At 46.2% G+C, this 13322-nt stretch overlaps 1 protein-coding gene across 11 annotated transcripts in view; it reads right to left on the bottom strand.

Annotated features, from left to right (window-relative positions):
* The window catches only part of PXK (PX domain containing serine/threonine kinase like), an 82812-nt gene that overhangs the window by 9734 nt on the left and 59756 nt on the right, over positions 1-13322 (bottom strand). For 4 of the 11 annotated variants that reach the window (XM_068981959.1, XM_068981957.1, XM_068981956.1 and 1 more), the window contains 4 exons: positions 9069-9146; positions 8445-8531; positions 7938-8007; positions 4729-4788 (listed from right to left, as the gene is read on the bottom strand). In XM_068981959.1, coding sequence (XP_068838060.1) covers positions 4729-4788; positions 7938-8007; positions 8445-8531; positions 9069-9146 — 295 coding nt within the window. Of the gene's footprint in view, positions 1-4728; positions 4792-7937; positions 8008-8444; positions 8532-9068; positions 9147-13322 lie in introns of all 11 variants that reach the window. The other 7 variants (XM_068981958.1, XM_068981954.1, XM_068981953.1 and 4 more) reach the window with 2 other exon arrangements.

Raw genomic sequence — 13322 nt, forward strand, 5'->3', positions numbered from 1 at the left:
TGGGTGAAAACAGAAAAGGACAGCTTTATTAGTTTGCCAGGCAGAGGTATATCTCTACCCCCAGGGGATTTGGTGAGGGGGTTTTGTAACAAGAGTCTAAGGGTGGGGTCCCTGACAAGATTAAGGTGTGTGCAGGGCTTAATTTTGTCTCAGCAGGTTTCTGGATGCTCCTCCCTTGATTAGCAACTCTACCGTTTGAAACTCAGGGAAGGTCATGGAGGCTGGTGTCTGATCTACAAGAAACAAGGGACAAAAGGGCTTCCATGCCCAGGAGCCCTATGGGGCCTCACTTGATTTTGAAGTCTGAAGCCCAGGGAGGTCAAGTATCTTCTCCAAGGTTCTATCTAGAACTACAGAGTGGTGACCCTCAAGTTTAGGTTCTGCAGGCCAAGATGTAGATCTCAAGGACTCCCAGATAGAGCTGTGTTTGAGATGCTACCTTCAGCAGGAATTCCTTTTCAATGCTAGCCCTTGAAAATGAAGACTTTTCCTTCATTTCTTGAGACAATCGCATATTATAAAGCCAGAAGATATTAACACTATGCTTGATTTAGTTTCCAGATACAGCATAAATGTGGCCTAGAAGTAAAGACATCAGTTCAGTTCAGTCGCTCAGTCGTGTCCGACTCTTTGCGACCCCATGAATCGCAGCACGCCAGGCCTCCCTGTCCATCACCATCTCCCCGAGTTCACTCAAACTCACGTCCATCGAGTCGGTGATGCCATCCTGCCATCTCATCGTCTGTCGTCCCCTTTTCCTCCTGCCCCCAATCCCTCCCAGCATCAGAGTCTTTTCCAATGAGTCAACATAAATTGGAGTAAACTGTGATTCCAGCAATAAGACAGGTAGCGTGCAGAGAGGCAGCAAGAGAGATGAGCCCAGTGAGAAGCCTGGCCGCCTGTCCTGAAAGGGAAAGGACCAGTCTAAATAAGGGCTGCCCAGGCAGTGAGTAGGCTGAAAGCCTTGCCCTCACCCAGTTCAGTTCAGTTCATTTGCTCAGTCATGTCCAACTCTCTGTGACCCCATGGACTGCAGCACGCCAGGCTTCCCTGTCCTTCACCAACTCCCAGAGCTTGCTCAAATGCATGTCCATTGGGTTGGTGATGCCATCCAACCATCTCATTGTCTGTTGTCCCCTTCTCCTCCCACCTTCAATCTTGCCCAGCATCAGGGTCTTTTCCAATGAGTCAGCTCTTCGTATCAGGTGGCCAAAGTATTGGAGTTTCAGCTGTAGCATCAGCCCTTCCAATGAATATTCAGGACTGATTTCCTTTAGGATGGACAGGTTAGATCTCCTTGCAGTCCAATGGACTCTCAAGAGTCTTCTCCAACACCACAGTTCAAAAGCATCAATTCTTCGACAATCAGCTTTTTTATGGTCCAACTCTCACATCCATACATGACCACTGGAAAAACCGTAGCTTTGACTAGACAGAACTTTGTCAGCAAAGTAACAAAGTGCCTGCTTTTTAATATGCTGTCTAGGTTGGTCATAGCTTTTCTTCCAGGGAGCAAGCGTCTTTTAACTTCATGGCTGCAGTCACCATCTGCAGTGATTTTGGAGCCCAAGAAAATAAAGTCTGTTCACTGTTTCCACTGTTTCCCCATCTATTCGTCATGAAGTGATGGGACCAGAGACTATGATTTTAGTTTTTTAAATGTTGAGCTTAAAATAAATAAAAAATGTTGAGTTTTAACCCAGCTTTTCACTCTCCTCTTTCACTTTCATCAAGAGGCTCTTTAGTTCCTCTTCACTTTCTGCCATAAGGGTGGTATCTGTGTGTCTCAGGTTATTGATATTTCCCCCAGCAATCTTGATCCCAGTGTACTTCATCCAGCCCAGCATTTCGCATGATGAACTCTGCATATAAGTTAAATAAGGGTGACAATATACAGCCCATCTTTGCATGAAATGTTCCCTTGGTATCTCTAATTTTCTTGAAGAGATCTCTAGTCTTTCCCATTCTATTGTTTTCCTCTATTTCTTTGCATTGATCACTTAGGAAGGCTTTCTTATCTCTTCCTGCTATTCTTTGGAAGTCTGCATTCAGATGGATATATCTTTCCTTTTTCTCCTTTGCCTTTAGCTTCTCTTCTTTTCTCAGCTATTTGTAAGGCCTCCTCAGACAACCACTTTGCCTTTTTGCATTTCTTTTTGTTGGGGATGGTCTTGATCACTGCCACCTGTATAATGTAATGAACCTCCGTCCATAGTTTTTCAGGCACCCTGTCTATCAGATCTAATCCCTTGAATCTATTTCTCACTTCCACTGTAAAATTGTAAAGGACTTGATTTACTTCATACCTGAATGGTCTAGTGGTTTTTCCCTACTTTCTCAATTTGTCTGAATTTTGCAATAAGGAGTTCATGATCTGAGCCACAGTCAGCTCCCAGTCTTGTTTTTGCATATAGAGTTTCTCCATCTTCCCCAGGATTTGTGGAGCACTTCCCATGGGAACGGTAGCATGACGGTACCACCTGTGCGGCCTTGTACAGTACAGAAGTTCGAGATGCTGCTCTGTTGGTAGTTTTTTTCAGGAGGAGATTCTCTATTTAAGAAGAACTATTGGGGGAGCAAGTGACCATGGGCGGGACCTGAAGAAAGCATTTGCTTGATCAGTATCTATCATTCTGGAGCTCCTGAGAGGTGATGGCAATGCCAGGCCACTCAGTTGGGCCTTGTCTGCGTGCTCATCTTTGTGACCCAGGACTTATTAGCACAGTGCCAGGCATACTGCAGGCTCTGGATAAATGCATCTAAAGTAGCTGAATGAATAAACTCCCTGTGGGTGGCTTGCTTGTGCTAGGTTGATAGGCAAATGCCAGTTATTATTTTTATGAGTTGCATTAACGATAAATGCCCAGCAGAGGTCAGAGTACAGTCTCTGGGGCTGAGTCAATCATTTCATCAATAAAACATTAAAGGACATAGAGGAAAAGAGAAAGCCAAGACCTGCTGGGCACCTCTCATCTCTGCCAGGCATTGTGCTTGGGGCCTCACATGTGTTTCCCTCTGAATACTTGTGACTACCCTTCAGGACATGGAACTATATTCCCAACTGTTCCCTCTCACCTCAGATGAAGTTTTTTCCAACACTGATTCTAATTACAAAAGATTTCTCTTTTTCTTCTCATTCTAAAAGTTGCCTCATTTCATGCAAACCAGGTACTGCATCAGAACTGAGAACTCAACTGAGAACTCAGATTTGAGGATTCATCGAAAATAATCCAAACAGACTGAATTCTCCAAGGTATTTAAAAATGAGAACTGGCAGGTAACTGCTCACCTCGAATGCACACAGCAAGGTGGTCTGCACTTCTAAGCAGACACCTCACTTCTTAAAAGAGGCTTCATGGATTCTTACTATTAGTTCTCTCCTATTTCCTTAATGTCTAAGCAGTGTGAAATTAATATCCATCCTCTCATCTAGAAAATGGCTCAACATGATCGTGGACAGTGGCTCTCCAAAAATTTCTGATCAGCCTATAGCGCTCACCTCTACAAAAGACAGAGAAGAAGTCTGCTTTCTGTATGGATCAGTATGTGGGGGCCTTCTTGTAAAATCTGCTGACAAAGTCGGACAGGATATAGGATATTACGTCTCCATGAGACAGTCACTTTTATTAAAATAAACCCTGGCCCCAGAACACTCGACAGCAAACCACCAGTAACTAGCCTCCCTGGTCAAGACACCCGACAGCCAGATTTAAGCCCTTCAAACCAGTCTCCTTACATTTGATGGTCATCTTTTTTTTTTTTCTTTTTGGAAGGTCTGTTAGAAGCATTTGAGAGGGGTTGGGTAATGCTCTTGGTAGCTGCTGGGTGCCACTTTAAGCCTTAATGAGTATGGTATTATTGTCAACTCATAAATCAACCTCAGCCCACTCTCCCTTCAAATGGTTGCAGAGACTGCTCCAAACACAGCCGGCAAGATCTGAGTGGTAGAACCAGTTCCTCTGACATCTAGAACATCTGGTTCAGTTAAGGAGTGAAAGGAGATCCTGGTATCCCAAAGCATTTTTATGGGGCTTGCAAAGTGGTTAGGAGAGAGAGATTAGTTCCAAAAAGAAAGAAAAAAGATAGCGTTATGAGGCCACCGCACACATTTAGAGGTTAGTCCCTGGGAAAAAAAAAAGAAACTCTTTACATTTTTTCAAAAGACTCCAAGAAACCTGATTTAAGTCAGAAAAGTGAAACAATCGTTGGCTAGCCACAGAAAAGTAGTCAGATGATGAAATGCAGAGCAGAACAGAGCACAGACGACTATCAGGAAATCAGAAGCTCCATGGGTCTCACTCCTAGGCGTGCATTTCACCAGTTGCGCCGTGACAAAGCCAGCAGTGTGGCTGGGCTCCCTGAGTGAGTCCTGGCAGGACAGGGCCTCTGGGCAGCAGCGCAGTTGCTTTGTTCAGCCTGAGCCTATACCAACACAGGGTCTGATCTAAGGAGCCTGCATGAGGCTTTACAGCGAAGAGAGCGAGCTGGAGGTAGGGGGTGGGTGAGCGGCCCTAAAACCAACTATTCCATTCCCTTTGAAATCTGAGTTTGGAAATCGAGACCCTCGTTTCTCCCAAGTGACACTGCTGATCTGCACCCCCACTGGTTTCTCTGGAGAAGGATGGTCCCTTCTAATGTCTGAGCCAAGGCAAGAAAAGCAAGAGCCTCACACTTCTCCCCACTGGTGCAGAAGGGGAGGCAGGCAGGTCACTCCGCCTTGTCACTGACCTGCTGTGGAGGGCGGAGTCGGCGAGGACGGGGATGTGAGAGGTGAGCTGGCCCCAGATCCTGCTAAGAGAGAAAACAGAGAAAACCCTCATGGGGACCAAAGAAAGACATCTGGAATGTGGCCTGAGCTGGGACCCACCACTGTCTGAGCCTCTGCACTTGGCTGCACGTGTGGACCTGGCGGGAAAAGGCAGGCGGGACAGAGTTCAGGGACTGGACCCATGACTGCAGGCGTCCACCCCACTGCAGGGCGCGTCTCCTTCCCCAGGCCTCGCTGCCTCCCACTGCTCCCCACAGCCTGCCTGGTTTGAAATCAACCTTGTGCCATCCAACAGCTTATGCAGTTGGCTACAGTCTCTCTTGTGGACCCAGCCCCTATCCCTGGGTAATGAACGACAAATGACAGAAACAAGAACAGGTGACGGAGGGGCGCAGGGCAGTCTGGTGGAGGCCTCTCCAAAGGAAGCGAGAGTTCTCCAGCGCATCCACCCAGCAATGCTCCCTGTGGAAGTGCCATTTTACCAGCAGGCACACTGAACTGGATAGGATCAGCCTCTTCAGTGTGTGGATTTCCCAGGCTTTTTCTTACCTGAAGTTCAGCAAATACCCTTATTTACATTAAAATAAGGTGCATATTCCCATAGGTTGTATGCTTTTCCTGAACCTAGTAACACTGTTATATTTCAAATATTCCCAAATTCCCCAGCATCACTTCCACTGCTCAGAAATCCCCAGAATACACCCTCCTGACTTAACCTGGAAGTAGCCCAGTGAACAGATAGAATAGCCCACACAAGCCCCTTCCCTCACATGGAGGTCCTAGCGAAGGACCACCAGAGCTCCCAGCAGGTAACTGAGAGGCCACAACCTGTTCTGCGGGTGCCTCCTACCATGATCTCTCCCGTCATCCACATCACACAGACACTGAGCACAAGGAGAAATGTCCTAATTAAACCATCCCTCCCGCCGGTTGAATCCCTTTCCACTATTTGCCATATTCTCTCACTTCCTATAAAACATGGGAGGCGTTTTACTGAAAAAGATGGCAAAATCCAGCCCACTGTGATATGACACTGCTTGTAGTGCTAACGTGGGTTTTAAAGGGGAGAAGGTTTGCATTTGTGACTCAGTGGGGTCTGGAGATGATCTATACATTTCTATCAACAGCTTCCTGGCTTTCCTAAACTCCTTGAGGTGGTGTCTTGGAGTCCTTAGCCTCCCACCTGGCTGCATCTGGCATAAGTGAAGTGAAGTGAAAGTCACTCAGTCGTGTCCGACTCTGCGACTCCAAGGACTATACAGCCCATGGAATTCTCCAGGCCAGAATACTGGACTGGATAGCCTTTCCCTTCTCTAGGGGATCTTCCCAACCCAGGGATCGAACCCAGGTCTCCCACATTGCAGGCAGATTCTTTACCAGCTGAGCCGCAAGGGAAGCTCAAGAATACTGGAGTGGGTAGCCTAGCCCTTCTCCAGCGGATCTTCCCAACCCAGGAATTGAACCGGGGTCTCCCGCATTGCAGGTGGATTCTTTACCAGCTGAGCTGCCCCTATGCATCTGGCATTGAGCCCTGCAAGCAGGCAGATGGAGACACTGAGCCAGGCTTTCTCTACTTTTTAAGAAGCAGACATCGGACAGAGTGTCTGCCAGTGTGACAGGCTGACTGAAGACTTGAGTCTCAGGCTAATGATGAAAATGACTGGCCCATGTCAATTCCATCAACCATGAGAAAACAGACCTCCAACTCTGAAATTATGCATGAGCCACAACAGCCTCCAGTCCCTTCCTCCTCTCCCAGCCTCCATCCCCAGGCAGCCAGCCCTGGTCCTCACACGGACCTCCAGGGCCTCCTTCTCTTCCCCGCTAGCTCCCCCTGAGCCCTTCTCTGGCTTGACTCTCCAAGCAGTGGTGCTGGCACAGTTTCCACCCTCCCGGAGTCTAGAATCTTCTCCCACCCCAACTCTTCCAGCTCCAGCTCTACCTACACAGCCCACATCCTCTGGCGGCGGCCAGCCCAGCCTTTAGGTCTTGCACACCCCTCACTTCTTCTCTTGCCCCTGGCAGATGTCTTCCTCACTGACTTCCCTGAAAAGATCTGAACACCCTCAATTTCTTCCCTCCCTTCCATTTTAAATGCCTCTGCCTCTTCACCTACTCCTTTTGCTCCTGACGCCAGGAAAGGACGGATGGGTTTGCTCCAAAGCTGAGACTGACAGCTGGGCTCTTGATCCTAACTCCGTGGCCTTCCAGCACTCTCTCACCTTGCCTCCCTCAACAATCACTCTCTCTTTTGCATCTTCAGGTTCTCTGTCTCTACTGGGTCCTTATCCTGACTGGAAGTATGTGCAACTATCCCTCAACCTAAAAAAAACAAAAAACCAGGGCTGAGCCAAAGCTGCACCTATGAGGATGAAACCTTCCCTTCTCCATGTGGAGCTTCACTTCACAGACTCAAAAGGCAGAAGAACTGCAAGGTCCCAGGGGGTCCCTTGATCTGATCTCCAGAGATGGGGACATGAAGGCCCAAAGCCAGCCGGGGGGGGGTGGGGGGTGGGCAGGGACAGTGCTCTCTGTCCCTTGCTCACCCTTCTGGAATGTTCCTTTTGCGATCCCCACACACTGGGGAGACCTTTCCTTAATGGAGGAGGGTGCGCCCTTCTGCCACGTGGGGACAGAGCAGAGGGCAGGATTTGGGGCCATTTCAGTTAGTGCAGCCACTCCTGATAAGCAGAAGGCCTTGCACTGCATTACTGGGTGGGGTTTTATTCCAGGGCTGATGCCCATCTTTGACAGATCGAGTCCCGCGATCAGTGAAGAGGCTCACTGCCCGTTAAGCTCTGAGGTCCCTTCTAGTACATGAGTTCTGTGAGACTTGCAATGCTATGGAAACTCTTCCCTGAGGACAGAGTTCTTTTGTTTTCTGCATTTGTCACCACACTGCCTAGTAGAACCCAGGGACTCTTTTTTTTTGCTTTTTATTTTATATTGGGGTATAGCCAAATTAACAGTGTTATAACAGTTTCAGGTGGACAGCAAAGGGACTCAGCCATACATACACCATTCTCCCCCAATCTCCCCTCCCATCCAGCCTGCCACAAAGCACTCAGCACAGTCCCCTGTGCTATATACAGTAAGAGGAACCCAAGAACCTAGACTCCTGGCCCTAATCTTTGGGACCCAGGCCCCACTATAACCTATAATCAGTTACCTGAATTATTGGAGTTGCTGTATTTTGCTGAATGCTCTTCATTATTTTCAACAGCAGATCGTTTTGACTTCTTTAAAAAAAAAAGAAAGGGGGGAGGAAGCAAAGAATGAACATACCGGAATATAAACATTTCTAGGCAGTTATAAACTAGCTACACACAAGGTCATACTGGGCCTCATAACAGTGAAGAAGCCACAAGCCAAAACTAAAGGGAGAAATAAAAACCAAGAATGCTGAGTTTACAATCTCAGGCCAACCCTTCCCCACAAGTACAGTAAGGCCATCATCCGCCCAGCAAGCCAGGAAATTCTATGGTCCATTTCTCTGCTGACACTATTATTTGGTTTTTGTTGAGAAACAGCTAACCAGCCATCTGTAAAGTTTTAGCCTTCAGAAAGATACAGCACAGAGATCCTTCATGAACTAAACGCACATCATTGACCTAGAACTTTCCTCACGTGGAGTCAAGCATTCACAAGAAAGAATTCACAGAGACACTGGGCTTACCTTTCGAGCTAAAATCTTCCTCTTTTTCCTTTCTTCTTCAGATCCATGGTGAGACTGAGCTCTCGTCAGTCTTCGATGCTGGTGGATCTTTAAGAGACCACAGTTCACCACAAATGTAAGCATATCCTACGCTAATGAAAATTTCTACCATGTTTCGCCAAATCAAATTATCTGGATGAAAACGCTTTCCGTGCTCAGCCTGTCTGCCTCCACACTGGGTCTGGATGTCGGGGAGAAGAGTATGCCAGCAGAAGAAGACCGTTCCCTCTTCACCCTCAGGTCCTTACATGCCTTTTCCTCTCTTAGAGAAAATGAGTGTGGCCCCCAGAACCATCAGAGTATGAAACATGTATGACCCCCCAACCACCCAGTCTGCCCTGATCTTAAACAGTGACCATCCTTTGTGAGCACATTTGTTTCTGCCACAGGCTGAGCTCTCTGGGGGTAGGACTGTGAAGTATTCAGTTGTCTCACAGCAATGAACATGGAGCCTGGTCCAGAGCAAGTATGCAAGACACGTTTGAGGAATGAACGATCAGTTAAAAGTAAATCACTGTGATCACCACAGCAGAGGGTGGGGATGCTAAAACAACAAAAGGCACAGAGGAACTATTAGCGGTTTACCTGTTTCTGTTCTTCAATCAGTCTCTTTTCTATACATTCTTTGGCAATTCTCAATGCCTCTTTTAACTTTGTGGGGATCTGAAAAAAGAGAAGTACATAATCTACAGAGGAAACTGGCTGGAGGTTCTCTCGAGTCACAGTTTGAACGAAGAAATGGCTGCTCATCAAGGAGGATTCCTGGAAGGAAACCACTTACAAGCCGTCCACTTCACTCCTATCCTGCCCACTTTTGCTATCCCCAACCCACTCACCTCATTAGCATTTTTCAGCAAGAAGTATATTACTAAATGAACACATAAACATGATGGATATTTCAAGTATGTCAATTCTCAAGGGATCCCAAATTACCCAAACGATCTTGAAAGTTGGAACCTAAGGCCTCACAGTCCCTGATTTCAAAAATCTATTGCAAATAAAAAAATTTGCATCAAAAATCTATTGCAAAGCTACAGAAAAGAGTGTGATACTGGCATAAAGACACATAGATCTATGGAACAAAGAGACAGCCTAGAAGATGATGCTGTTAAAGTGCTGCACTCAATATGCAAGCAAATTTGGAAAACTCAGCATTGGCTACAGGACTGGAAAAGGTCAGTTTTCATTCCAATTCCAAAGGAGGGCAATGCCCAAGAATGTTCAAAGTACTGCACAATTGTGCTCATTTCACATGCCAGTAAGGTTATTCTCAAAATCCTTCAAGCTAGGTGTTAGCAGTACATGAACTGAGAACTTCCAGATGTATAAGCTGGGTTTAGAAAAGGCAAGAGAACCAGAGATCAAATTGCCAACATTTGTTGGATTATAGAAAAAGCAAGGGAATGCCAGAAAAACATCTGCTTCTGCTTCATTGACTACACTAAAGCCTTTGACTATGTGGATCACAACAAAATGTGGAAAATTCTTAAAGAGATGAGAATACCAGCCCATCTTATCTGAATCCTGAGAAACCTATATGGGGGTCAACAAGCAAGAGTTAGAACCAGACACAAAACAATGGACTGGTTCAAAATTGGGAAAGGAGTACGACAAAGCTGTACAGTGTTACCCTGCTTATTTTAACTTACATGCAGAGTACATCATGTGAAATGCCAGGCTGGATGAAACACAAGCTGGAATCAAGATTGCCGAAAGAAATATCAACAATCTCAGATATGTAGATGATACCACTCTAATGGCAAAAATGAAGAGAAACTAAAAAGCCTCTTGATGAGAGTGAAAAAGGAGAAAGAAAAAGCTGGCTTAAAATTCAACATTCAAAAAACTAAGATCATGGCCTCCTGCCCCATCACTTTATGGTAAATACAAGAGGAAAAAGTTAAAGCAGTGACAGATTTTTTTTCCTGGGCTCCAGAATCACTGTGGATGGTGACTGCAGCCAGGAAATTAAAAGACACCTGCTCTTTGGAAGGAAAGCTATGACAAACCTAGACAGTATATTAAAAAGCAGAGACATCACTTTGCCAGAAAAGGTCTATATAGTCAAAGCCATGGTTTTTCCAGTAGTCATGTACAGATATGAGAGGTGGACCATAAAGATGGCTGAGTGCCGGAGAACTGATGCTTTCAAATTGCAGTGCTGAAGACCTTGAGAGTCGTTTGGACTGCAAGATCAAACCAGTCAATCCTAAAAGAAATCAACCTTCATTGGAAGGACTGATGGTGAAGCTGAAGCTCCCAATACTTTGGCCACCTGATGAAAAGAGGTGACTTACTGGAAAAGACCCTGACACTGGGAAAGATTGAGGTCAGGAGGAAAAGCAGGCAACAGAGGATAAGATGGTTGGTTGGCACCACCAACTCAATGGACATGAATTTGAGCAAACTCCAGGAGAAAGTGAAGGACAGAGGAACCTGGCATGCTGCAGTCCATGGGGTTGCAAAAGAGTCAGACATGACTTAGCTACTGAACCAGAACAACAAATTCTTCTAAAAATCTAACTTTAAAGACGCTTTGAGTAGGTAATATGCAGTGATATGGTTCAAAACTCATTAGGCATAAAAAGAGTATATCCGCAGAAAAAAAGCATCCCACTTAGTTCCCCTCCATGGAGACAACCAACATCACCAGTCTCGTGTATATTTCCAGAAAGAAAACAGACACACAAGAGGTTAACACGGATTTTAAGATCGCAGTATCTTTGCCACAGACTCTTTGGCTTGGGGGAAGAACAAGGGCTAATGATCACCCCTGGGCTGGACTACCAGACTTGAGGAGAGTATATTTACAAGGCTGAATGCATTTCCTGAAGAGCTTCAGTAAAAAATACATGAATTCCAAAGGTTTTCTTTTGCTCCAACTTCAGATCCAAAGAAGCTAGTCTTTCTGCTGTGTGCTGTTCTTAGTCGCTCAGTCCTATCTGACTATTTGCGATCCCATAGACTGTAGCCCACCAGGCTCCTCTGTCCATGGGGATTCTTCGGGCAAGAATACTAGAGCCATGCCCTCCTCCAGGGGATCTTCCCAACTCAGGGATCAAATCCAGGTCTCCTGCACTGTAGGTGGATTCTTTGCCATCTGAGCCACCGGGGAAGCCCCCTCTAACTGGCAAAACAGGACAGCAGAAATCCTCTCCCTTGCCTATAAAATCTTCAGACACCACCTTGTTTGGTGTTTTCTTTTTCCCCAGTAAATTTAATTTCATTGTAACATTATGGGTTTGGGAGGACTGTAGAAAGGAGAAAGAGAATTACCCTTCATTCTACCACCCAAAGGTCTTCCTTTGGCTCAGTGGTAAAGAATCTGCCTGCAATGCAGGAGACACAGCCTCAATCCCTGGGTCAGGAAGATCCCCTGGAGAAGGAAGTGGCAACCCACTCCAGTATTCTAGCCTTGGAAATCCCATGGACAGAGGGGTCTAGAAAGCTCCAGTCCAAATGGTTGCAAAGAGTCAGACATGACTGAGCATACTCACAACACACTACCACCCAAAACAATGCTAAAAGTGAGCGCTGAGCGGGGCCCAGCCCTGTACTACGTGTTCTGGATCATCTCAGTTGTCCACTGACAGCAGTCAGGTTTTACTCACCAACTCTACATGAGTAAACACAGACCCACAGAACAGGTCTTTGCCCATACATCAGCGGCTTTCAAATGGGGGTGATCTTGCCCTCCTCCCCTCTCTAGGGGACAGCTGGCAACGTCTGGAGGCAGTTTTGATTGCCACACAATGTGGAGGTGGACAGGGAGTACCACTCCCCTCTAGTGGGGTCACAGGCCAGGGTGCTGCTTAATGCACAGTGCAGCCCCAGCAGTAAAAACCGACCTGGTCCAAAGAGTCAAATGTCATGGAACCTTTGGGAGGTGATTAGAGGCTATCACCAAAGCAAAGTAAGGCAAGAACTTGGTTTTGGGGAGCTCTAAATCTCCTACTGTTTCCGTAACACTGCATAGCCTGGCTACTTCCCAGGATACTTGCTTCCAGTCCTTATTCTAGACAGAAGTATTTTTTCACACTATTTTTTTTTTTTTTTTTTTTGGCCATACCACGCAGGATGTGGGATCTTAATTTCCCAGCCAGGGATCGAACCTGTGCCCGTGCACTGGAAGCGCAGACCTGTAACCGATGGACCGCCAGGGATGTTCCTACACACTGTATTTTATATTCTGCTTTCCTCCCTTAGCCCAAATAATAATCACCTTCCATGCTACTAGAATGTCTTTGTAAATTTCACTTTCATTAGATAAAACACACTCAATCCACGTACTGTAAATTATTAAACTACTTCAAGATTGTAAAACATTTAGATTATTTTCAATTTTTCTTTATGTGAAACGAAGGATGTTGCTGGCCATTCCTCTTCCTCGAGGATTAAGCTGCAACCCACTGCAACTGCCCACCCCTGGGGATTGGGGGTGTAAGAACTCAGGGTGGAGAAAAACAGGAAAGCAGATCCTAGAGAGTTCAGGTGCGCACCACACCGAAGGAGAATTTCAACAGCCCCAGAGTCCTGCATCTTTCACACAAAAAAGCAATTAAAATCATTAACTGGAGGTGTCTGTCTCACACCAAGGAGAATTCCAATGGCTCCAGATTTCCGCATCTTTCATACCAAAAAAAGCGATTAAAATCATTAACTGGAGATGTCTGTCTTTTGTGATTAGCAGCAATCTTTTTATGCTTGACTACAAGGGGTTTTTCCAGCAAAAAGTTCATATATATCCTGGCTGCTCCCCTGCCTCTTCACAGTCGTTCCTTAGAGCTGTGAGAGAGGCTGTCCCCCAGCTACTGTCCTCACTTAGGTCCCCCCAAAATT

The sequence above is a fragment of the Capricornis sumatraensis genome, chromosome 10 (assembly GCF_032405125.1).
Source record: "Capricornis sumatraensis isolate serow.1 chromosome 10, serow.2, whole genome shotgun sequence".
Classification (NCBI taxonomy): domain Eukaryota; kingdom Metazoa; phylum Chordata; class Mammalia; order Artiodactyla; family Bovidae; genus Capricornis; species Capricornis sumatraensis.